Source organism: Notolabrus celidotus, chromosome 24 (genome assembly GCF_009762535.1).
Source record: "Notolabrus celidotus isolate fNotCel1 chromosome 24, fNotCel1.pri, whole genome shotgun sequence".
NCBI lineage: Eukaryota > Metazoa > Chordata > Actinopteri > Labriformes > Labridae > Notolabrus > Notolabrus celidotus.
This window is the reverse complement of record NC_048295.1, coordinates 5,408,132-5,432,314: the sequence shown is the minus strand read 5'-3', so window position 1 is coordinate 5,432,314 and position 24,183 is coordinate 5,408,132. Positions and strand designations below refer to the sequence as shown.

Here is a 24,183-nt window from a genome sequence, read left to right as displayed (position 1 = left end):
TTACCATCAAAGCCTCTCCGACACATTACAGCTTCAGAAACTCTTATTTTCTCTGCTGTTTTTCCGACTCCACTCCCTCCTGATGTAGATCGACTCCAAATTATGGGTATAAGATGAAAGCAGAGGCGTGAATTGATTCAGTCTGGTGTGATAAGACAGAATACACAGCGAAAATCGACAGCAAGTAAAAACGCAGACGTGATTTTGTGGAAAATGTTACCACTGTCTGACCTGCTATACATGAGTCAGTGTGTGTGAGAGAGTGTGTGTGTGTGTGTGTGTGTGTGTGTGTGTGTGTGTCTGTGTGTGTGTGTGTGTGTGTGTGTGTGTGTGTGTGTGTGTGTGTGTGTGTTTGTGTGTGTGTGTGTGTGTGAGGGCGCGGGGTGAACGGGGCTAATGTGACCAGAATGAACTGGTTTGGGAGACAAAAGCAGGGGGTGAGGGGAGGTGCATGAGGGAGACACAGGAAACAAGAGAGAGAGAGACTCAACTTTTCCCCTGAGAGACTTTCTACAACAGACCGGTCAACAAGTAAGTGCTCGTCTCCTGAATGACTTTAAAATCTGTGTTCAGTTAGTAACAGAGGCTCAATAAACATGAAGATAACGGCTTTATGTTCATTAAGATTTACAGAGCTTTAACTTTTACAAAACTCAGAGTTTATAAAGTAAAAGTTTAGTTTTAACTTAGTAAACTAACCTTTAAGAGTCTGTTTTTTTGCCTCATTGTTTTGTTTTGTTGATGTTTCGTAGGACTTCTTTAAAATGCTGCAACATGTTTCCTTCATGAAGTCAAATCTGTTTCTTTTTAACCTAAATGAGAAGCTGTGATGCTCATAAATAAAAACAATAGAAACACTGACTGTCAGAGGAAGAAGAACAATGAATGGATGACGAAGTGATACGTTTAAATGTGTTTAAAGATGTGCAAGAAACTCCTGAAGACTTCCTGAAAATCTTAAGGGTGAGCTGCATGTGTGACGCAGGCAGACAACATTCTTACTCCTTTACTTCACCTGACTTTACTCGACTTAAACAAACTTTATTCAACTCAAATTAACTTAAGCAGACTTAAACAAACTTTATTCAAATTAGACAAAGTTTATTCAGCTTAAACAAACTTTACACGATTAAGACAAGCTCTATTCCACTTAAACAAACTTTACCTGACTTAAATAAACTTAACCTGACTCAAACAAACTTTATTCGACTTAAATAAACTTAACCCGACTGAGATAAACTTGTGTTTGTTAGTCAGGTTTTCTATCCCAAAGTAAGATACTGCAGCTATCAGGAACATAGATGCCATGTTGAGTTTGGTGTGGGCAGAGTTGGTACTTCTTTTGCAGTTAGGACCTTAATCTCAGTCGTTCATGTGAATATTTTAAAAAGGGATTAAAATAAACAACTACAGTTAGTTTGCAGTTTACACAATGGAAGTTTGATTCCCTTATTGAGACAAAGATGCTTATGGTACATTTTTGAGCTACATTTTTGTAGAGAAATCCAAAGTTTGAATCATATCACAGAGCTGGAATTTAAAAAAAGAGTGCTGGTTTTATATTTGTGTTGAAAAAATGTTAAATTGATCTGAAAGGAAGAGGTCAGCTGTGTTTTTTGGACTTCTTTTTTAGTATGTCTTACATTAATAATAACACGATACAGTTGAGTCTGTGGGTTGATCGTAAGCGTCGTGATCTCTTAGGTTAGGTGAGGAACGCGCTCTGACAGCAGACGGTTTTAAACAGATCTGCATCTTCTGAGTTCTTAAAATAAACAAACATTATTAAGACTAAATCATGTTTCCCGTTAATATCAAACTCTACAAAGTGCACGCTCCTCCTCTTCTTCTTCTTCTAGTTTTGTTTGCTGCTGATAATCTGCCCACTGGGTTTTATTGGTCTTTATGTAATTGTCCCATTTTCTGAGCCAGATCTGAGCTCTCTCCCCACAACTCAACCTCTGAAATACTGCAACTAAAGCTCCCCCCCACACACACACACACACACTCTTCACTGTGTGTATGTGTGTGTGTGTGTTATTACTGTAGCGGAGAGGCGTGTCAATTTGGGGAAATGTGTTTATGCAGATGCAGCACTTAAGCTTTTGTAGCATATTTTCATGGGTAGAAATGTTCAAATGCATGTTTTTGCTTCCTGCTGATAAAAGTGGCATTGTTGTGTTTTGCTTTTAGTATTTGGGACATTTTCAAAGTGTGTGTGTGTGTGACGGAGGAAAAGAGCGATGTAGAGAGGGCACACAGATGGGAGCAGGGTAGGGAGAATTAAACATTATTATTAGCTTTGCTTTTTTCGCTGACAGAGATAAGTGAGCTGCGGCTGAAAAGTCGAACGGAGACAAAGACAGATGCAGCTCCATAAAAGTTAATTGTACAAACTATTATGGCCCCCAAAGTGAGTGTTTATGACCCGGTGTGCCATGAATTACTCTCATGATCGCGGCTATAAATCCTCAGGTAGTGGACGTAACACAGAGGAAACAAACACGGGGTGATTATCAGGATGTGTTGGAGTAAAATCTCACAAACGTTACATCAATTCAAGAGTTTACAACTCCTGCACAAGCTCGCATTCACACCTCATTGATTGTGGACTACCGGCTTTATCGTGTTTGAGGCAAGCAGCAACCTTTGGTGTTAAAAACTGCAGTTCTTTGAGTGTCCACTTGAGGCTGAGTCCAAAAGGAAAGGAAGCCCCATCAGAGTCCGTATCAAAACGTCCACGCCAAAACATACACTCACATGTAAGTCTTTCAAAACCTGAATCAACTGCATTCAAATCTTGCTTTCATCACCTGATCGGCTTCTGCATTCGGCTATCCATTACTCATCAAACAGCTACGTCAGCATTCTGTCGCAGTCAGACCTGCACACCCTAAGAGCCTGAGCATGACCCTATTCTCCCAGGAAGGCCGTAAACTAGAGACTGAGACCATAAAGTCATTAACTGAGGGTATAAATCAGCTGAGGAGGAGGAGGAGGATGGTTTTTGACCCCCTGCCGGTCATGACAAATCCAGGTTAGATTACTCTGAAGACCAGTGGTTTAACTCTGAAGCTGGGACATGTCTCAAACAGATGTTTCGCATTAAAAGCCCTGCAGGAGATCAAAAGGTATAATCCCTCCTTTTACTGGTAGGCTTTTAGTGTGAAACATCTGTAGGAAATGCTGAGTCATGGTTGTCTGTGTGCAGAGAAAATCTTTGGAGCTTGTGGTCGGTGAATGCATCAGTACTGGAAATGACACAGGAGGGTCTGAACCTCTGTGAATTTGAAATGATTGTGGTCTCTGTTTTTTTTAAAAAGGACTTGTTCCAGATGTTGTTGCCCGCTCTGAATCAGCAGGGCACAAACAAAAGGGATCATTCTCTCTGTACCTGTGTGTGAGGCTGGGGACGGATGGTATGGATGCACAGTGACAGATAGAGCTTTAATTATGGGTCACTGAGTTTATGTTATATGTTATAACAATAGTATGGTTTCCTTTTGTATTACTGAATAGTGATCAACAGTCTGTATGGAGAGCAAAAGCAGGAGGGGAATGACATCCCGGCTCCCATGGTTGTCAATCTGAGGAGGATTTCTTTCTCTCTATGAACAGATATCTGCATGAAGAGCAGCTAACTAACATTTACACTGAGACACAAATCTGCGTTCAGATTTCCTGACTTCCTTGAATGCATCAGAAATGATAGATCCCAGCATCAGGGTGGGCAGGAGGTGTTCTAGAATTCTGCCAAAGAACATCAGAACAGTAAAAGAACATCAGTGTCTGTAATCCTCTTTCATAGACCTCCATTCAACAAACAAAAGTGTAAAAGTAGTTTTCTTCTCCTCTTGAGGACAGACCTGACTAATCTGCACCATGATGCTGTTATTTCAGCAAACTTTAGATCCGTTAATTACAAGAACGGCCCAGATATTTCTGCACGTCCTCTCTGTCTTCAGTCTCTCCTGTGTCTCTGTGGTCCGTCTGGCTCTGCGGTGCAGTTAGTGGGTCATACAGGGACATATAAAAAGTCATTTCCGCTCAGCTGCTTTCCGAAATCCCTAATTACAGAGTCAACAGCAACACACACTCACACACAGATCCAGCAGCTCTCCAGCCTTTATCCCCTTCCCCTTGCTTTAATAATTTTGTCAGAATCCAGACTACAAACTTGGGGCGGCGGTGGGCAGAATTAGTCTCTTCACACCACACTTGTTCGGCTTTTCAGATCAAAAAAACAGAAAATGCCACAGAAATTCGTACCGTCAGCACTTTCATTATGTAGCAAGTGTGTGTGTGTGTGTGTGTGTGTGTGTGTGGGTGTGTGTGTGTTTTCAGCTCAGTGATCACCGTGACTCTTGGTCCTGCTAGATGAGCGCTCCGTCTGTGCTAAATGCCAGCTCTGCAGACATTAAAATTAAAGGTTATTTGTTGTAATCCGGATTCTGTGCGGCACACAAAGACCTCTCTGTTTAATCAGGCAGCATAAAACACGACCCTGCTTAAAATGCAATAAAGATGAGGTCAGAATAAAAGACCTGACCCTCTTCACTGATCAGACCATGGTGCTATAGTAACCATGGTCACCACTCTGTACAATTCAAACTTTCTAACAATGCATTCAGACTGAACATTAAGTTCATGTTGACCTCGCTTTAATGCTGAATTTACATAAGTGGAGAGCTTTTAGAATCAGTGATGGGGTGTACGTCTCATCAGCAGAATGGAGAGTTTAAAGCCTACTCTTAAAGTAGAGAGGGGAGTCCTTCCTCTCCTCACTCCCATGGGGGCGAGCAGGGGGAGGTAGAGCGTACAGCCTAACCAAAACAAGTCGGCTGCCTCCTCCATCCTGCTCATAGCATCTGTTTTCTCTCTTTGTGCTTATGAAAATAGGGGAGTAAGGGGAGGTAGAGCGTACAGCCTCACCCTGCCAACCATTGAGCTCCTACTAAAACAGACTGCCTTACGTTCCCTATCCTCTTTCCATCATCCTCCTACTCTTGTCTGATTTCTCTATCTGCCCTGATAAAAAATGGATGAGTAAGGGGAGGTAGGACGTACAGTCTAACCTGCCCAAACAAGCTGCCTTACCTTCTCTATCCTCTCTCTAGCATCCTTCTACATACTTGTCTTTCTCTTCTGTCTTACCTCATTAAAAGGGCAGAGTAGGGGAAGGTAGAGCGTACACAGTCTGATCTGGTGAGGAGGAGCCTCCCCGAGGAGCTTTAGGCCTAACTTGATAAAACACTGATGAAGGAAGGTGCGAGCTTCATCCTCTGGTGATGTGCTATTTCAAACAACAAACCTTCCTGTCCTATAATCTTTGACTCATGGTTTCTTCTCCCGGGTTATAGTAAATCTAAAGAGTTAAAGATACGTATTTTCTGCAGGTTGTTTCCTTATTTAATCTGAGTCACTGAAGAGGAAGGAAAGCATTCCTCCGTCTCTCTCTCTACGAGTCAGTGCAGTGGAAGTAACGTCTCATATCATCCCGACCCTGAAGAAATCTACTCTGCTTTCATGTCAGTAAGAAAGTCAGAGCGAGGTTTCAGGACTGTTTTCCACTCTGTTTTCTTGTTGTGTCTTATGGCAGATGGACCTCTCAGCGCTGACAGAGATAATCAGAGCAGAGAGAAGAGAGAGTCACTTCAGGGAGTTCAGGGTTTTTCTCTCTGATAGTGCAAGAATTACACACCCCACCACTGAAGGAGAATATTTTTACATCTTTTTAATCTGTCTCTCATTATATCTCTTTATCCTCGGACTATACACAAGATGATTGATATCAAAGAGCGCAAAAAAAAAGAAAAGAAGAAATATCAAATCTTCTGTTTTTCTCTGAGGCGAGCAACAATCAAAGTTTAGTTTGAAAAAAAACATCTTAAAGAATTAAAAAGGAGTTTAAGACTCAACAACTCAGCCAGTGTTTTGCACTGGGACTGTGTGGGTGTCAACGGGTTCTGATACAAAATCTGAAGTCCAAACTGAAGACAACAGCTCAAAGAACAACCAAAACACAGACGGGTCTTATGTGGAAAGACCAAAACTGGAGAAAATGTAGGTTTACAGGGTATTCAGATAGATTCAGACAGATGTGCGCAAAGGGACTGTACAGAGTAAGAGAAGTCAAATGGGCGAGGTTTCCCTGCACCTCTGCAAAGATGTAACCCAAAGAAAGGCAAAAGTAGCGTACTCATATTGAGAAAACCCTGCGATTTACTGGAGCAGAGACAAAACTACACTTGAAGAACAATTAAAACAAACAAAGGTAGATATCCTTAACCTCCTGTGATCTCTGGAAGCAAGTAATGACCTTTAACTTGTCTTTAAATGTCTAAAGCTCATATTCTGCAACCAAGCACCTGTTCTTGCCTGGATTTACAGACTGAAGAGTCCAGGCCTCAAGGTGTGCAAAGTTTGGATTGCACCAGACACAGGATCCAAACTAAGCCAGTGCTTGCACACCAAAATGCAACCATATTTCCAGAGTTAAACCTGTTATGCAAGTTAATCCGCAGCAGCAGGGGGTCCTCTGGGAACTCACTAACAAGTCCAAACACTGCTGAGAGGGTGGGGGGGTGTTACTGGGTTTTAGTGCAGACATTGAAAAGCATCCGATCAGGTCGGGAGACAAACATTTCGGCACAAAGCACACCTGATGTTTTTAGGACGTAGGAGGAGTCTCAGGAACGAATCTCTCGTGTTTGGATTATCTGGATTAGAGTTGCAACTAACGACTGTTTTGATGATCAACCAATCATTGATTAATGAACGAGTAACTGACTGATCGAATACTAAGTTGGTGTTGAATCAACGCTGCTTTGTTGCTTTGTTTTATTTACACCGTCTCGCATGTGCCTCTCTGACCGACGATAGTAAGGACGCAAGATGTCTTACTCCTCTGCGTTACGACTCAGGTATATAAGAGTAATAAGAGTAAAATCTGGAGGTCTTACTGGAGTCAGAAGGATGCTGATGAAGTAGGAAGGCTGATGAAGTCTGCTTGGATTGGTCAAGTCAGGTGCGAAGGTTGATTCAGACGATGGAGGACTCTTATTTTGGAGACCAGAGAGTCCTGTAAGACAAAAAAGTCAGCATCAGTTTTAACTCAACCAAGTATTTCTGTGCCTCAGACAAATAAATGAAAGATAGGAATGAATACTGTTTGACTTTAGTGTTTTTAAAGGATTAGTTTGTATCCCTCGCAGTGTTTAAAACCCAAAACTCGAACACATGAAGGTTACGACAGATCAGCAGCTCCTGAAGGTCGAATTATGCTTTTGTGAATGGAGTGTGGACTCTTTGAAGATATTGTTTCTGCTCACATAAAAAGCATCCTATTAAGATATTTTTAAATCCTCCAATATCTAAAATAAAAGGTGCAGGAATGTCCTCTGAAGGTGTGTCAAAGTTTCACTCCAATAGAATAAATTCCCCACATTCAATCGTGTGATTTGTGAAGGACCTCCGACAAACCAAAACCAAACATGAGCACAGATAAATTCCAGACCTTCTATCTCACCAGTCACTTCTCTCTCTGCTTTTGTTACATTGCACAAACACACTTACACCCACGCACGTACATACAAAAGGAGCCCTGCAGTGTGTGAGCAGTGTGTGTTTCTCGGTCACTGACTTCGCTGAAAATGAGATTGTGTATTATGGATAAAAGGCTTATGTCAGACTGTTCTCTTTTCTCTCTCTGCTTCTCCAACATGTGGGCGGCGTTTCCATCCGATCATCTTATTCAGGAGTTACTGTTACTTTAAAACTGACTTATAATGAACTCCTGGAGCTCTTCTGTCTCTGTTTAACTGTCTTTGAAACTTTCTCTTTCTTGTGGGTGTTTTTGTTGCATCCAGACGCAGTATTGACTCCGACTGTGAGATGTGGGGTTTTATTTTGTACATTTACACCCTTTAATGCTTTACATGAAAAATTCAAAATGCTTAGTAATTGGTTGAATCCATCAGGACACAGTGAACATGGCTGTTTTTATGTGGTGTGTGTTCTGTAGCATGTTTCCTCTGCGAGAGCAGGAATATCTAAATCACCAGAGACCGGCTATAAAAGGCCCAGAAGGAAACAGTGATGTATATTTAATGAAACGAGGTGCCCACATGATGAATTTGGCTTTTTAAAGTTGATCATTGCCCAGCTGAACACCCTCCTTTTTGAGCAGATTTAAGGAGAAGCTTACGTTTGTTGTCTCAAAGCAGCAGCTGTAAACACAATGAGCATAAATGTGAGAAAGTTTTATTAAAAACAAACAGCTCAGCTGATTTTTTTTTTAACTAATAAGCCATAAACTGCTGAAGAGGTCAGAGTGAGTGTAGCACTCAGTCCATCGTGGCTTTATGTTATCTGCTCTCAAACAGAAGGAAGCAGTCGGACGGCTTTAAGGTCAATAAAATGATATAAAATAAATAAATCTGTTGTTGTTCTGTCGAGAATATGAAGTTATTTCATCCTCTGAGTCTCTGGTGAGCTTCATCTGCATCTTCCTGTTTGTGCTTTAATCATTTAAAGCACTTTATTGTCGATGTAAATAATATCAAGAATTTCTAACCCAGCCAATATTTCCTCTACATTTTAATGGTGAGGCATCGGATTCATAACACCATAAATGGATCAGCTGCCCTTCATGTAGGTCTCTTATCGGAAGCACCTGTGACTAACCTCTGACCTAAAACAGTGTCGCTGTTGTTCACACAATGACTGTGACCTCTCACCTTAAACCTGAGCCCAGCAGTCTGTTGTTGAGGTTATGGGAACTCATCATTATTACTGGTGATGGCTCTTTTATAATTTACTTAACGAGTCTCAGTAACACCGTTTAAAGCCTTGTTTTGTCTCATCACATCATAGTCGTCTCCTCCTGAGTATCTGATCTGCACCGAGGTCTTGATAATTTAAGCTTCACACAGCCATACATATTTTTCTCTATCCCCCTCGCTGCTTCAGTTGATCCTGCAGAGGCTGGGGTGGGGGGGCTGGGGGGTGTTCTCATGGGAGACTACTGTGGTGCTTTTCAGCTGAGTCCCTGGACAGGTTATTAGAGCAGCAGTGCATAATTGCAGGCTGGATGGCGTGTGAAAATCCGCTCCGGCAGCTCGCACTGACTTTAGAAAAAGAGAGGATGAACATCTTTGAAATGATGTAGTTTAGTTTTATATCTGTCTTACATTGTGCATGTGTTCATCCTGTTGTGGAGGGTATTTAATTTGTCCAGGAGAAATCAAGTTGTCTCAATTCGTTGATGTTTTTCATGCGAACGTTTATGCTCATTTTGCGGATTTTAAAAGTTAAATCAAATAAAAACTGAGGCCGATTAGCTTGTTGTTTTTTTGTCTTAATTACAGCACTCAGTGTCCATGTACAGTAAACACTATCTGGAGGTAATTATGAGCAGCGATTGTGGTGAGAACAGCAGATAATGACTCCCTGTGATTCCTCTCCGGGGTCGGGGTCAGCTCTTAATGGTTTAGCTGTTGTCATGTATGTGAGGGCGGTTAAATGTTGATCTCTTCTGTGTGTCTGTGCAGGATGAGGGCTGCACTGCCGCTGCTGCTGCTGTTAGTCACCCTCACTGTCTGTGCCGCCGGAGGGAAAAACAAGAAAGGTGAGATTTCCTCCTCCTTTTTCTTCCTGCTCTTTCATGTCCGGAGAATCTCCTGTCAAGTCAAATAAATGTCAAAGTCCCAAATCAACACAAAGGCTGTTTAAAGCCTCGGATATGAAAGGCAGGTTAAACCGAACACTCTTTTACGAGTCTCAGGCTGTTTGGGAGTCTCTCAGAGGGAAAGGTTCAAACTGTCTTCCTCTGTGATGATTTCCAGAAGTTTCTGTGTAACCCTGGAGCTCTTTGTGGTTTCATATATTCGTGCCTCGTGGGGTTTGTAGTACTGATGACCACCAGCACGATATTTTAGCTCTGCCCAGAACCCTAAGAACAAGCCCACTTGTTGTCTTCTTACTACTACTAATCCCACTACTACTACAGCTACTACTACCATTACTAGATAGTTAGATAGTAGAGTATTATTATCAGTATATATTTTTATAATTTTTGATAGATGCTGGTGGAATCATCAGCAGAATTGAAAGGGCTGAACTGTTTGAATAATTGCAGAATTTTTCCGATTTTTTAAGATTAAGATTTAAGATTTTGGTGCAGAGAAATAATTTCAAAGGAAAGCTTCGACAAACAATTAATTCTGTTAGCTTTCACTTAATATTTAAATCACAACCTGCTTTGTTCACTGACTAATTTCAATTAATTAAAAATGTTAGAAAACATTTTTTTAAGCTTCTAAAATGTCCATAATTTTTGTATTTTTTCTCCTATTTGATGCAGTAAATTTAATATATTTTTTCAGTTGTAGAGAAAAAAAAGGTTTATCATTAATGACTTCAATATTCACAATTTACTGATATTTTATACACCTGACAATTAATAATAGATCAAGAGAATAGTCAGATATTTAAAAACTGACTGCCCAATGATCAGTGGGAAAAATACATTCAGAGGAAAATGTATTTAATAATTATAATAATAATAATAATAATTGATAAGACCTATATAGCACTTGTCTGGGTACTCTGAGACACTTTACATAAATTGTGCAAAATAAAATTAATAGATTAAAAAAATGGAGAGAGGGAGGAGTGTGTAAAGTCCAAAAATATAACTTAATTTTTTTTGTACTTAAAAATAATTAATTTAAATCAATTATTGGAGGGGGGCGGGGGTCTAAAACCCCAAAATATAACTTTCAAAAATACAAATTAAATTAAATTAAATTAAAAATAATGGAGGGAAATTGTTTAAAGTTTTCTAGAACAAGGCTTGAGTAACATACAGCCTGAAGGAGACTCTCTGGACAGGTAATAGATGTGGAGTTTGTTTGAGGCTCTAAAATAACCTTAAATCTAACACTGGTGTTTTATTGTGATGAATTTTTAATGTCATAATTCTCCTCTACGTCTACGTTCCTGTGCATTCCTCCGTGTTAAAGGCCCTGAGTCTCATACCTGCACCTGGCCTCTGTAAAAGCTGCTCAGGTGAACCACTCTGATCCTCCGAGTGCTTAATTAGCTTCCTTCACAGAGACAGGCAGCAGAGAGCAGCTGTCACCTGCAGAGACCGGGCAGCGCTGAGGCGTCACTGGAGTTCCAGGTTGATAAAATATTGAAACTGTGTGTGTCTGAAACCACCGTTAAATAAATATTTATTCTGTCCGCAGAGAAAAACAAACCCTCCCCGTCCGGGTCAGAATGCGCCGACTGGCGCTATGGCAACTGTGTCCCTAGCAACGGGGACTGCGGAGCGGGGTTTAGAGAGGGGTCATGTGACCAGCAGACCAAGAAGATGAAATGTAAAGTACCATGCAACTGGAAAAAGGACTTTGGAGGTACACACACACATACACGCACACGCACACACACGCACACGCACACACACACACACACACACACACACACACACACACACAGCTAAGTTTTAGATGTGATGGACTCGGTGCAGGTCAGACTCTGAAGGTTTGGATCTTATGCTCCCATGGCACGATCCACAAAAACTCCACAGTCTGAGAGGAGCTGGAGACAACAACACACACACACACACCTGCAACATAATGATGCAATCCAGTGAAGTCGCCCTGCAGACATTAACTCTGCGGCGCAGCGGGGATGCTAATTGTTTCCACGTGTTGTGGTGCGTTTAAATGACTCAGCCTCTAATAACAGGAAAGTCTCTGCTGTGAGTCCTGCAGAAACTACTTCAAAATAATAACAGGGATCTCTTTCAGTGAAAATGAAAAGGAATCTTGAATTTACATCTAGATTATCTCAGTTCTCACGCACTTTACTTTGTGTACTTGATTCCCTTCTTCTTTTAGCCGACTGCAAGTACCGCTTTGGCAGCTGGGGAGAGTGCGATCCAGGTACTGACCTGCGGACCAGGACGGGGACCCTGAAGAAGGCTCTGTTCAACGCCGAGTGTCAGCAGACCATCACCGTCTCCAAACCCTGCCCTGGGAAGACCAAGACAAAAAACAAAGGTTAGACTGACGCACTCTCTTCTAAGTGAGAACATGTTTACGTTTCAGGTTGAGAATGAGAGAGTGTAAACAAACTTACAAACTTTAAGAAAGAAGTAACATCATCGTCTGTCAGAATATAAAAAGGAGGTTTTTAAATCTTTCTCCTGATTTCCATCCTCGCCTGAATCTCAACTTTAAACCACATGAACTCCTGTTCTTTCTCCTCATCTGAACTCCTTCTCAAACACAGACAGCATTTCTGTGAATTAATGCTCTGAGTGATCGTTCTGTCTTTCTTTCTCTCTTTTTCTGCTCCAGGAAAGAAGAGAAAGGGCAAAGGAAACTAGAGACAGAGAGGAATCTCGGGGGACAAACATGAGAAACAAACAGAGATGAAACAATATCTGTTTGAAACAACTGTTTTTCTGATGGTGCGGTGCCCAAACACTTATAGATTCACAGCCACGCCTCCATTCACACATTTCAAAGTCTTATTCCGGCTTCCTAAACCAGAGAAAAAAAACTGTGCAACAGTATTTTGAAAGTTGTTCTCAGTCAAGTGTTCGATCTCTGCCAAATCTTTCGTAGAATAAATCCATCTGGGCGTCCATACTTGGATAAGGAGCAATTTCAACTCCCATGTTGTTGTTTTTTTGGGACTGAATCATGTTCTTAATCTGGGCTGTGTCGGTTTTATCCACACGAGGACTGTTTACTTTGTGCTCAATGCTTTCAGCTGAGTCTGGCTCCGTACGTTCAGCCAAGAATCTCTTATTAGTCCTAATGTAGATGTAGCTCTGTTTGCATTTAGAGGAGTAGTTTTAGGATTTTGCTTTGTGATCACAGAAGCTTGTAGTTTTTCTTTCACTACGTAGACGGTTTGATACTGTAGAATCATTTCTCTTTTTCTTTTGGTTATTAAAATTTGAGAACAGTCTGATGATGCGTCTTCTTTTGTTCTTACATTATTTTACCATTTCTGCTGCTTTAGATCACATGCTGGTTTAAGTTAAAGCAGCGTTTATGCAGGTTGTCCTCAGCTGTCAGAAACCAGGGTAAGGCGCACACCTGCTGTTTCTTTTTAGAGTCGGCAAGGTAGCAAAATTGGCTTCTACAAAACCTGGATAAGGACTTATCTGGGAATCTGGATTCAGGATCCACAAACACAAAAACCTGATACTTCCTCTTCTGCTTGTTTTCTTATTTATACCCAACACATTCGGACTAGTTGTGTAACAGTTGTCACATCTGACAGCACAGCGCTCTGTATTTAAAGTTGTTCTGGGTGTGATCTGGTGCCATGTCACTTTGATCTTATTTTAATGACCTGATTTGGCTGTCAGAGTGTAACACACACATCACACACACACATCGAGCGAGTCTCTCTCATTCACACACACCTCGTGTGTCACTCTCTCTTTGATGTAGGTTGGAGAAGAAAGCCTCCATCAATAAATAAACAGCTTACTGGTGCAATGATTTATTTCTGCTATCTTCATTTCATCCATGACTCACACTCCGTTGACGCGTGCTTCATTCTCATGTTTGTGCAGTCTGATATTGCCGTATTGATATTTGACAATCTTTCAAAATTGTTTTTGGTTTCAGTGTGAGGAAATCACAAGATGAGGAATCCACCTGCCGCACAAAAGATGTTCAAACGTCACCGTGTTTGATCGTCTGTCTGCGCGTTTTGTTTCTCTTATAATTCAACTTCATGTTCTTTGTTTTGTTCCTCCGATAATCTTTCATCCACAAACAAAGAAATCTCTGTCTGTCTTTAGACTGTTTGAAACTCATTATTCCCACAGATGCAGCTGAACGCTGAAAACCCAAGGGAGCGTGGATTCAAATTTGGTGCCAGGGTGCCGCTGAAACGACACATTTATATCTTAGCCTGAAACTTAGAAACAAAACTGATCCTGACTCTTACTTGACTATAGTTTCATGACAGAGTGATATCTCCCTTACATTTTGTGCTACTTAGTTCATATTTGATGGAAACGTTTAAGCGGTTTAAGCACAGCATCTGAATGATTCTATTAAATTGTCTCTGTTTGGTAAACTCAAGATGTCGCAGCATCATCCGTCTATCAGCGAGGGACTCTCTGACTGTATCTGCATGTGTGCTCGGTGTGAAGCACCGGCTGTACTTCATATATCTAGAGAGCAATTCATTCCCTCTCCTTCACACTTGGCGAGCGTATTGCTGAGGACCCGAGGGAGAGCAGTGCAGAGTTTGAAGTCGATCAGATGAGTAGTTCTCAAGAACGCCTCAAGCAGGACTCTTGGGGCCCCAAAAAATATTCCCCGCACTGGGGTATTAATAAATCTTTGAGAACTAATTTTAAGGTTTGTTTCATTTTTTATTTTGATTCAGTTAACTGGAGGGTTCCTGCAAGCACACAACTCATTTCTACTGAGGCCTTAAGTGTGGCTGCTGGTTCAAGTTAACCTTTACTTCAAAAGGAGCTTCAGCCACGAGCCCATATCAGAAAACGAGTACAAGACGAGGGCAACACTAAGGAACCCCGGTCAACACCCAGGGATATCGGATTAAAGATAAAACATTGGACCAAATCTCAAGATCGGGTTGTTCGAAAGGAATAAAACAGATGGTGGAAGTCTGATGTAACTGGGACTACATACTGCACACTTTGTCCACAGGGGGCGCCAAATTTTAAATACAGATGCTTTGTGTTTTAAAGTATTATAGAGATGAAAAGAGAGTAGGTACTGCTACACCTCTTTTTCTGACTTCATGTTAATTCCTCGAGGAAAGATCAAAGTACTGTAAACCTAACTACGAATCTGTGGCTGACATCAAACCTCTGATGAAGCACTAATGGAGGAGAAGTGTTCCTCTTCAATGCTGCAGGAAGTAAAGAGGATATAAACAGCACAGAGAGAGATCAAACCCGAATAAAGGCCTGTGAGGCAGCCTGCAGGGAAAAAGAGGGACACGGAGACAGGCTGGCAGAGTTTACAGACTCTGAGAGGATGAACCCCAAAGGACAATTTATCTCATTTCCTAATGAGCAAAACACTGTCAACGATTTCTGGAGAATCCACTGAAGTTAGAGACACAGAGGATTTAACAATGGAGCTAATAAAAGCGTAAAGAAGGCGCTTTCTTTCTGAGGAAACAGAAACCTAGCTTGACCACCCAACCCCAATGACCTTGCAGCACCGTGCACCAAACAAACTAACTTTAAAATTGATGTTTTCTGGCTCATAATGCAACTGAACTGCACTTTTCACATCACTTCATTATCTGAATTGATGAGAAAATAGTAAACGTGGGCGATGATTCAGAGCCCAAGACCCGGAGTAGTGATTATGTTTTATCAGGCAATAGAAGTAGAACCTTTTATTATCTGAAAAACAGGCTCAAATGTCACACCAATCATTTCTCAGAGTTTTACAGTCCTGTCTCTACGTCTCTGTGAAGTTATGTTTCGGCGTCTGATAAGCTTTCAAACGGGATGAATTACTCAGGCGTTGGCACAGAGATGGACCGCCTCAGGGCTCAGAGCCTCGGGGCAGAGAAGGCTCCGTTTTCACTGCGTGTCAGCGTGTTGGCAGTAATTTGATTAATGCAGATAAAACGTACAGCAATGAAGCGCAGCATCAACTGTAATGATCAACGTCAATCCCTCCGTGAAGGAATACAGAAAATGACTGGTCTGATTTTAATGATACTTAGTGGGAGGGAGTAGCATATGCAAAGGGGTAACCCATTAAATCCTGGACCAGAATGGGTCAGGGTCCCAAACATTAAAGGTGTCCTCCAGTCTTTTTTAAAGACTGTTTCTCTGATGACATGACGTCATATGAGCGAGGTGCGACTCCACTGGCTTATCATAGCCTAAGATTTCAGGACCACGGACAGAGACTGTTCCTATGAAAGCTGCTGTCCTGGCAAATTATTTTTCAACCACAGACGGTTTATAAAAGTTAAAATAACATGTTGGTTATATAATGCAGAGCTGCCTTAAGCTTGCAAATTTGGCTATTCAGATGTCTATGAGAAAATGCTCTAACTTTCTAGCTCCGAAACTTCAAACAGTGTGAGGATTTTGTAAAATACGGTCCCATTTAGAGACAAAGACACCACACAGCAGTGTCTCCTCAAGGACGTGGCTACCTGTTTTTATCAAGGTGCTTCCAAAGCAGCCACTTCATCAGTTTGGAAAGAGATGAAGCAATAAATATCGACCATCTTGTCCAAATAAGGTTGCCTCTTTCTGCAAAGATAAAAAAAAAAGAAGAGACAACGGCGAAACATCAAACTCAAGGCTTCAAAACGATCAGCAGATGAAGTCAGAGAGTGAATGTCCACTTCTAAAAGTCCAGTCTGTACTCTGACATAAAAGTTACGGCTCTTCGAAGCAGGACTACTAAAAGGAGAAATCCGCCCTGTTTCTGCAGCGTGACTCTGAACACGCCATCATTTGTTTTTAAGCCTCAAGTTAATCCTTAAATTATATAATACGGTTATAAAAACACGGCTGCTGCCTGTGAAGAGGATGAAAGCTGTCGACTGGATTGGAAATTATTGAATTTCTGCTCTGGTCCAGCTGCTGTCATTGTGTTTCTCTGCTTTGTTCTGGAGTAAATAATTGAGGCCTTTAAGTTGCAGCTTTTGTAGAGTTCAAGACTACCCTGTAAAAACCAGTCCAGGCTTCAGTACAGGACTGAAAGGAAAGGAGTGAAATATTCTCCTCATCATCACAACTAGTTGTCCCCTTTCAAAAACCTTAAACCGAGGCGAGTGAACCTTCAGTGTTAGACATGTCAGCGTTTCAGTGCGAAAGGCTTTTGATAACACGTGAACCTTGGAGCTGCGGTGGCCCCTGAGGAGCGCCTTTTGTTAACCGAGTGCGACTCTTCTGTTCGCTTGTTCTCTCCAAAGCAAAGGCACACTTCACTCTCCTCTTCTTGACTGTCTGAAAACGCTCTCGTACAGACGGACATTTCATCAGAGCAGCGTGTCGGCATTGTGCCTGTTTCACAAACACTTAAAAATAACTTTGCTTTAAACAGACGCCAAACTAAAACTACTTATTTACGATGCACGTCAGATTTATTGCTTCTACCTCTTCCAGTTAAACTACACTGAAGAACGAAGAGCAGTGAAGGCGTGCAGGCTGCTGCAGGAGGACGGAGAAGTTACAAAATCATCAGATGCTGCTTTTGGTTTGTTGTAAGGTTGCACAATGTCAATAATGAATGCTGATATTAGAAGTTACCTGTTACTCTTATTGTGACAGCCTACTGTTTGATTTTACCATAATCAAACAGTCCAATACAGACTTTAGAAATGTGCTCACTGTTATAGTTCTAAGCTTTGTCACGACTTTGTTGACTGCAGTCAAGGCTGCTGACAGGTTTTCGCTTTTCATTCTCACTGTTCAAAAATCTCTTGGTGCTGTTCAGGGTTAGACGGTTCTTGAGATGCAGAATTAAACTCAATCAGCTTTTCGATCAGGTTTCTAGAGGTTTGGTCGTCCTACTTGTAGCCCCCTCATCCCGATTTACCATCCTCTGGTTCTGCGTCCTGATCCAATCTGAGAGCAACAGATACCAGCGTTAGATAAGGGAGGCTGACACACACGGGGTATGCTGTCCTAACGGTCAAACAAGTCAACAGGTTTTCAGAGGACCAGAAAGACAACATGGATGAGGAGAATCCTTGATTCAGTGATTACGGCGGGGAAACCTCGGTCACATGACTCCAGCTGTCCGGCGGTCCTGACACGGATCTGGTGGAAGTCTCTACTTACTAAACTTTAAATATAGACACTCCAAATTGTAATGGATTAAAGAGTTGTCTGAATGTTTTAAAACCTCTGCAAAATATCTTGAGTTGAGCCGATCCTTTCAGAATGTTTTTAAAGAACTTTAAGAGCTGCTGCTATACGTGCCCTGGTTTCCCCTGAGGAGAGATCTCTGATCTCAGTGGGATGATCGAGCCAAAGAGAAACATCGAATCCTGCCAATCTAACACTGTAAAAGCTTCTTACTGTGCTTGGTGTCTGATTTACAAGTCACCTGTATGAATCTGCTGCTGCTGCTCGATTTAAAACATCTTCATCGCTCTAAAGTCACGAGTGTGTGTAGCCATGAACGCTCCAGCAGATCTCCCTCCATGATTTTGAATGCTGCGTACACTTTTCACAGTTCTGTGTAATCATCACTAAAGCATGTATTTAACTGAAAATTACACACAGCCTGGGTATCTAATTTGTGCATTTGCTTAGTTTAGTGGGTACCAGATTTAATTTAAGTGGTCTAGGAGAGAGAGAGAGAGAGAGAGAGAGAGAGAGAGAGAGAGAGAGAGAGAGAGAGCTTGCTTCACATTCCTAGCAATGATTTTTTATCCTCATAACAAGACAGTTTTCAGCCCACTGTGATGGTTATAATCACAACTTCTCCATGGCAACACACAGCCTCTCTGCTCCTAAGTTGGTGTGTGTGTGTGTGTGTGTGTGTGTGTGTGTGTGTGTGTGTGTGTGTGTGTGTGTGTGTGTGTGTGTGTGTGTGTGTGTGTGTGTGTGTGTATGTGTGTGTGTTTAATAACAGTGGCTTCCATTGTTTTGTGTTGCATTGCAATGGTGTGAGATTCCTAGGTGTCACTTTCCTCTCAGTCTGTTCCTGTCAGAGGTCACAGGCCGTGATGAAGTGGTGATTAAAACCATCTGCTGTAGAAACTGTGCAGAGTTTTCTCCTCGCTGCTCGTGAGTTAAACGTCTGACTGCACAAGAAGAAACATTGTGCTGTAAAAAAGCAGCAATCAGGGATGACTTCTGCAGATTTGATTCATCTCACTGATTTCTTAAAGACCTGCTCCTCCCGATCTAGGTCAGCTCTGATGTTGTGATCTCTGCTGCGCTCCGTTTCATCGGGATCGACGCCGGCGTAAGTGACGGGCGTAGTTTTTTTATCTGTGTTTCCATGGTTACAGTGTGATGTTGGGATTACTGTACAAGTCGAGGCGGGAGGGGCGATCCCAGTTCCCAACACGGCCCCTTTGCCTGATTCAATAAGAGTGTAATGAGGATGATGAGCTCGGATTAAATCTCTGTTTAAAGGGAAGTCGGGTGATTCTCCTCCTCCTTCTCTCCTCATCTATGTTGTCTTTATGGTCCTCTGAAAACCTCTGACCTGTTGACTCCAGGCTCCAAGTCTTGTGTATCTGATCCTGAGGGCTCAGACCTGCCAGACCAAAGACACAGCCGGAACGCAATAGAGCGGATCCAGTAGAAGTTAACACATTGACTAGAATAGAAACCTATCAGATCTGGAGCTGTGATATCATCAAAACAGACATTTAAAGTGAATCCAAAAGCTACCTTTACACCGCTCCACACCTCAGTGACACATTCACTCATTTACCTGACGAACACGTGAACTCTTCATCTCCTGCTGCCTCCTCGGACACCTCCCACGCTTGGATCACAAACAAACTCATACATCCTGCAACAAAAAGAATCAGAATAAACCTCACAGTTTCTTCCTTCATGTGTGGAGTTTGGTTCACAAAGTTTTGACCCACTGTGTCGTTACCTGTGAGTGTATTTGGTCACAGCACACACCGAACACACCGTTTGACAGCTCGTGTTTTTATTTGCAGTACAGTTTTGCATCAACACAGGTTGTTTCTGATATATCTTTAATACAGTTCATTTAAAAAGTCATATTAGCTTTGTGATGTGTGCGGCGATGCTTTTAAAAATGATGCTTCTATTCAGATGATATTTTACATGAGGAATACAAACAGAGCTCATACAGAGGGAAGAGATGATGAGGGTGGTAGAGTAAATCAGCACTTGTTGACTGCTTCGTGGGAAATTACTCGACTGGAGAGTACAGGTTTTCATCTGAGTCCATGCTGGGGGACTTTCCATGTTCGGTCTTTACATAAAGATGCTTCTGAATAAATTAATAATTCACGTCCAGCTCAGGAGGCTGTCACAATGAATCCACCTTCAGGTCATACCTGGTGGAAACAGCAAATACCTGTACTTACAAAAACACTGAGCTTTGAGCTCTAGCGCCAGAGTTTTAGGAAGTAGGGATAACATCTTCAGTTTGTTTGTTTGGACACTATTGAGCAGGAGTGGGCTCCTTTTGCTCCAAAAATTCAGGATTATCTGAACCAAGCAGAGAGCTGGATTAAGACTGGACTACAGACTAGATATAAGTGTTAAAAATAAAAGTAAATAGTCCATTAAACAGCTTTTAAAATGCACAAACTCTTAAATTAAATAATCTCTTAAAAGCAGAGTTTTGTGTTGATTTTGGCGCCCCCATGTGGTCAAAATAAATCGGATTAAGCCTCATTAGAAGACCTGTAATCCAGATTTGGTAATCGTAAAAGGTTCCTATCTGTATCAGGTAGAGCTAGGTGATATTGAAAATTAAGTTATTACAATAAATGTTTATATTAGTCGATATCGATAATTATCACGATAAATATCAAATCATTATTACGTTTAAATTTAAAGGCAGATTCTTTTTTAATCCAATTTTTATTGAACATTTGTTATATATATCTTGAGAAAAATTATATCACCATAATTATCGTTATTGAATTATCGCCCAGCCCTAGCATCAGGTTGCTCTAATCCAGCTTCTCTTTGAAAAACAGCCCCCCAAAAACCCTCCCGCTCCATGAAGTGCTGATTTACTCTCTAAGAACTGGTTCTGGTTCGATCCGTATCCAACAGAACCCTGGTATGGCGTTGACTCTTCATTTACAGTATGTACAGAACATTTACAGGAGAACATAAAGGAAACATTACAAAGACATTTATGTGGGCGTGTTTCCTTTAGTTAGACGTCTATGTTACATATTTCCAGCTCCCAATATAAAACATCTGAAAGCGGGGGAACGTAATGAGTGAATCAGTGATCTGTTATCACTTCACTGATGCCATGAAGCTGAACTCTTTATACTGATACTCTGACAAAAATAAATACAATTCACAATGTCCTTAGATCACGGTAAGTACATGCTCTGTACATCGGGAGGTAAATATACTCTTATACTTTGAAATGAACGCAAGGATCTGCTCTCTTTGGATACTTCAGTGTGTGTGTTACGCTCATGATTCAGAGTTATTTACAGTGACATACTTTAAACTAGTAACTATTGTAATATCTTTACACAATGATGGATGGGGTTTTCCATTAAAGGGAGTCCAAAGGTTTGCTTTGGACCCTCCGTTTGCTTCTCAACACCAATAATAAATCAGAAGATGAGATTCGTACGATCGCAATGCCACATTAGTTCATCAAATTCTGTTTAATCTGGCTAAAATACATTCTCTGTGAAGTCCTCTGATCAAACCGAAGCAGAGCATTGATGCAGCTCTTCTGTAACACCATCTGATCAGCAGAGACGGTGGCCAAATCTTAATGTCCCACATTGGCTCACATCGCCAGGAGGGGCCGACGGTCATCCAGCCCTCCAAATGGACCACTCTCAAATTTAGACGAGCGTTGGAAACAAATCCCGGATCTTTGCAGACACTGTTTAAAGAAACCTGTTGAATATTCTAGTTTTGAATTAAAGTGGATTTGGATCAAGTGTTTTGGAATAATTCAGGCAGTGGCAGTGCTGTTCCAGGGTTTGTTTCATCGCCTCCTCGTCGACAAAGAGCCAAATCAAAACCCTCAAAATAACAAAGAGAGTAAGAAAAATGGACACTGAGCATCGCATGGCTTCTAGCAGCAGCACAAACCAATCTTGATTCTCCATCGGCTGACTGAGACTGAATTCATACTAAATGATCCTTAAATAGTGAATATCTGGTGTTTAAAAGGACTAAAGAAGATATTTTGATGACCTAACAGTGATATTTGGGGTTTCAGGACCAAGGACAGTGACGATAAGACTATGTGACATTCTTCTGGTCTCAATCTGTAGTTTGAGGTCTTCTTCAACACAGCACGATGCTCGTTTAGTAAATCAGGGTCCTATTTAGAGTCAAGGAGAGCAGGAAGCAGGCGATTCTTTCCTCCACGGTCTCAAAAATACGATGTAGCTAACCAAAATGCCAAATTTAGAGCTCCAAACTGCAGTCCGCTAACAGATGGATGGCAGAGAGAGGGTTGTTTATTTCCTTCTGTTTACCTCTGTTTACAATCCCAGTTACACCCACATCCCTCGTGCTTTAGTCATCCTTTGAGGACTCACTGCTTACATCGTCTTTCCTTTTTGATAAAGCTTATAGTTTGAGCCGGCTCAGGCTTGGACCAGCTCTTAGTTATGCTGCTATAGGCTTAGATTGCCGGGGGGAACTGGCGCAGTGACACACTAGGATCCTATCTCACCCCCTTCCCGCCATCACATACTTTAACTCACCCTATCCCATTAAAGTTACTAACCATAGATCTTTCTGGAGTCCCTGAGCTCCCTTGTCTCGTAGGTTCCTCATAGTCGCTGCCGTAGACGTCCTGCGATTAATTGATTGATCCTAAAGGAGTTCCTGATCCTGGACTCAGGGTTCCTTGTGTGCAGAGATTTAAAGAACATGTTGAAAAACAGGCATGGAGTCAGGAGTCCAAACCCAGGGTAAAACATCCTTTTACGGACAGAGACCCTGAGCAGAACCAGACTGACAGGTTAACAACCATCTGTCATACGTGTACAACAAAATCCATGAAGGACAGCTGCTGTATTAAAACAAAGTGATTTATAACGGGCAACTTGTGCACTTACTTTGGCCCAGCCGAGACCATAAACAAGAACTCCAGCCTGAGGTGCATGATGGGAAACCAATCAATGCAGTGTTGGCGAGTGCTCTTTGGATGTGGGAGGCAATTTGTCCCATTGTGAAAGGTATTGAAGAAACCTCAATCACTCTAGTTAGACCTCCACTTGTACGCCCACATCCTCAGAGCACGTCATGCCCCCAGAGGGTCAGACTCTTCCCTGATCTGTCTCCAGCTCACTCTCCTCCTCCTCCTCTCCTCTCCTCTCCTCTCCTGGGACTCTCTGGGAGAAACGCTGTCATGGAAGTAAAACGAAAGAAGAATCTAAGTTACAGAAGCAAATCAAGGCAGGATTTGGTGCATGTTACCCCTCCTCCTGGATCATTCTACAACACAATAGTCACACTATATGATGTGCAGCGTCAATCAATGAGTCATGATGCTTTTACTGTTGCTCAAAGCTTCATTTTCCGTGAATAATCTATGAGAGAAGTCTGTCTGATGTCACATTATGCCCCCGCTGAGCATGCAGAGCCTGTAAACACGTCTGAAACTTCGATAGAGGGACTCCTTTGGTCTTCAGGTTTGGTAAACGTTCTCTGGTGAAGTCTGGTTTCATAATTAAGGTCAATAAGATGGATTGACTTCCTCGTGAATACTGCGTCTAGTGAAGCCTTTAATTCTCTCAGTATGTAAAGCAGTCAGGCGCTCAGTCCAATTTCCCTAAATCTGCTGTCAGACATTGATTCTGCACATCATGTCAATTAAGTCTGTCAAGTAACGGGGGCCGATGATCCGTCCCGTCAATCACTCCCCGCAGACTGTGGGCGACACTTCTCTTTGTGCTGATCTTCTCTTTTGTCTCTTCTTTTCCACTCAAGTCTATCCTCCGGTTTAGTGCTTTTGTCGGTCTGCTCTGGATCCGGGCTTTATTGTCACCAAGAGAACACAAACAAAGAAGTTTGTCACAAAATGAAGCTTCAAGGATTCAATCTGGAGTTTAGATTGGGAGCAGAACTTGATGAAAAGTTTCAGAAGCATTAAAATAAAAGAAGCTGAGGTTACGCGGAGGCTTATCTCTTTATGTATTCTCAAAGAGCTAAGAGGTCAAAGGTCAGGGAGATGTGATTCTAACGGCACAATCTGGAGCTCGGCTATCTGTCGCATTCTGCTTGAACATGCTTCCACACTTTCACAAAGAGAGGAACACATCAGGGGAAATAAAAAGGCAGAGTGAAATTGAGCTGAGGAGGAATAAAGTCATGAAGAATAATGACTAAAGGAAGAGATTCTGCAGGGGCGAGAACGGAGTGAATTATCAGAGCTGTTTAAACGTTCCTGCTGAGCCTCCGCTGAGAGCACGCAGTGACAATAAAGGGAAATGTTTTCACTTCATAACGTCTCTTTGGGA

The 24,183-nt window shown here is 41.8% G+C and overlaps 2 protein-coding genes across 12 annotated transcripts in view; one reads left to right on the top strand and one right to left on the bottom strand.

The window, feature by feature from the left end:
• Positions 1–24,183, bottom strand: part of chrm4a (cholinergic receptor, muscarinic 4a) — a 63,006-nt gene that overhangs the window by 6,142 nt on the left and 32,681 nt on the right. For 5 of the 10 annotated variants that reach the window (XM_034677459.1, XM_034677453.1, XM_034677455.1 and 2 more), the window contains exons 10-14: positions 22,780–23,067; positions 22,446–22,567; positions 19,449–19,529; positions 11,960–12,041; positions 6,963–7,081 (exon numbers count right to left, since the gene is read on the bottom strand). The gene's annotated coding sequence lies outside the window, so the exon portion shown is untranslated. Of the gene's footprint in view, positions 1–6,962; positions 7,082–11,871; positions 12,042–16,197; positions 16,298–17,461; positions 17,621–19,448; positions 19,530–22,445; positions 22,568–22,779; positions 23,068–24,183 lie in introns of all 10 variants that reach the window. The other 5 variants (XM_034677457.1, XM_034677456.1, XM_034677458.1 and 2 more) reach the window with 5 other exon arrangements.
• On the top strand, positions 423–12,990 carry mdka (midkine a). Of its 2 annotated transcripts, none has more exons than XM_034677475.1 (5): positions 423–531; positions 9,552–9,628; positions 11,253–11,420; positions 11,907–12,068; positions 12,369–12,990. In XM_034677475.1, exons 2-5 carry the CDS (start codon positions 9,553–9,555, stop codon positions 12,395–12,397), a joined length of 435 nt encoding a protein of 144 aa, XP_034533366.1. In that variant the 5' UTR covers positions 423–531; position 9,552; the 3' UTR covers positions 12,398–12,990. The 2 variants fall into 2 exon arrangements, with proteins under 2 accessions (XP_034533366.1, XP_034533365.1); XM_034677474.1 differs by lacking the exon at positions 423–531 and adding an exon at positions 5,510–5,528.

Coding starts and splice junctions, on each gene's coding strand:
- mdka (XM_034677474.1), top strand. Junction 11,421..11,906: donor CTGGAAAAAGGACTTTGGAG/GTACACACACAC, acceptor TTCTTCTTTTAG/CCGACTGCAAGTACCGCTTT. Junction 12,069..12,368: donor GACCAAGACAAAAAACAAAG/GTTAGACTGACG, acceptor TTTCTGCTCCAG/GAAAGAAGAGAAAGGGCAAA.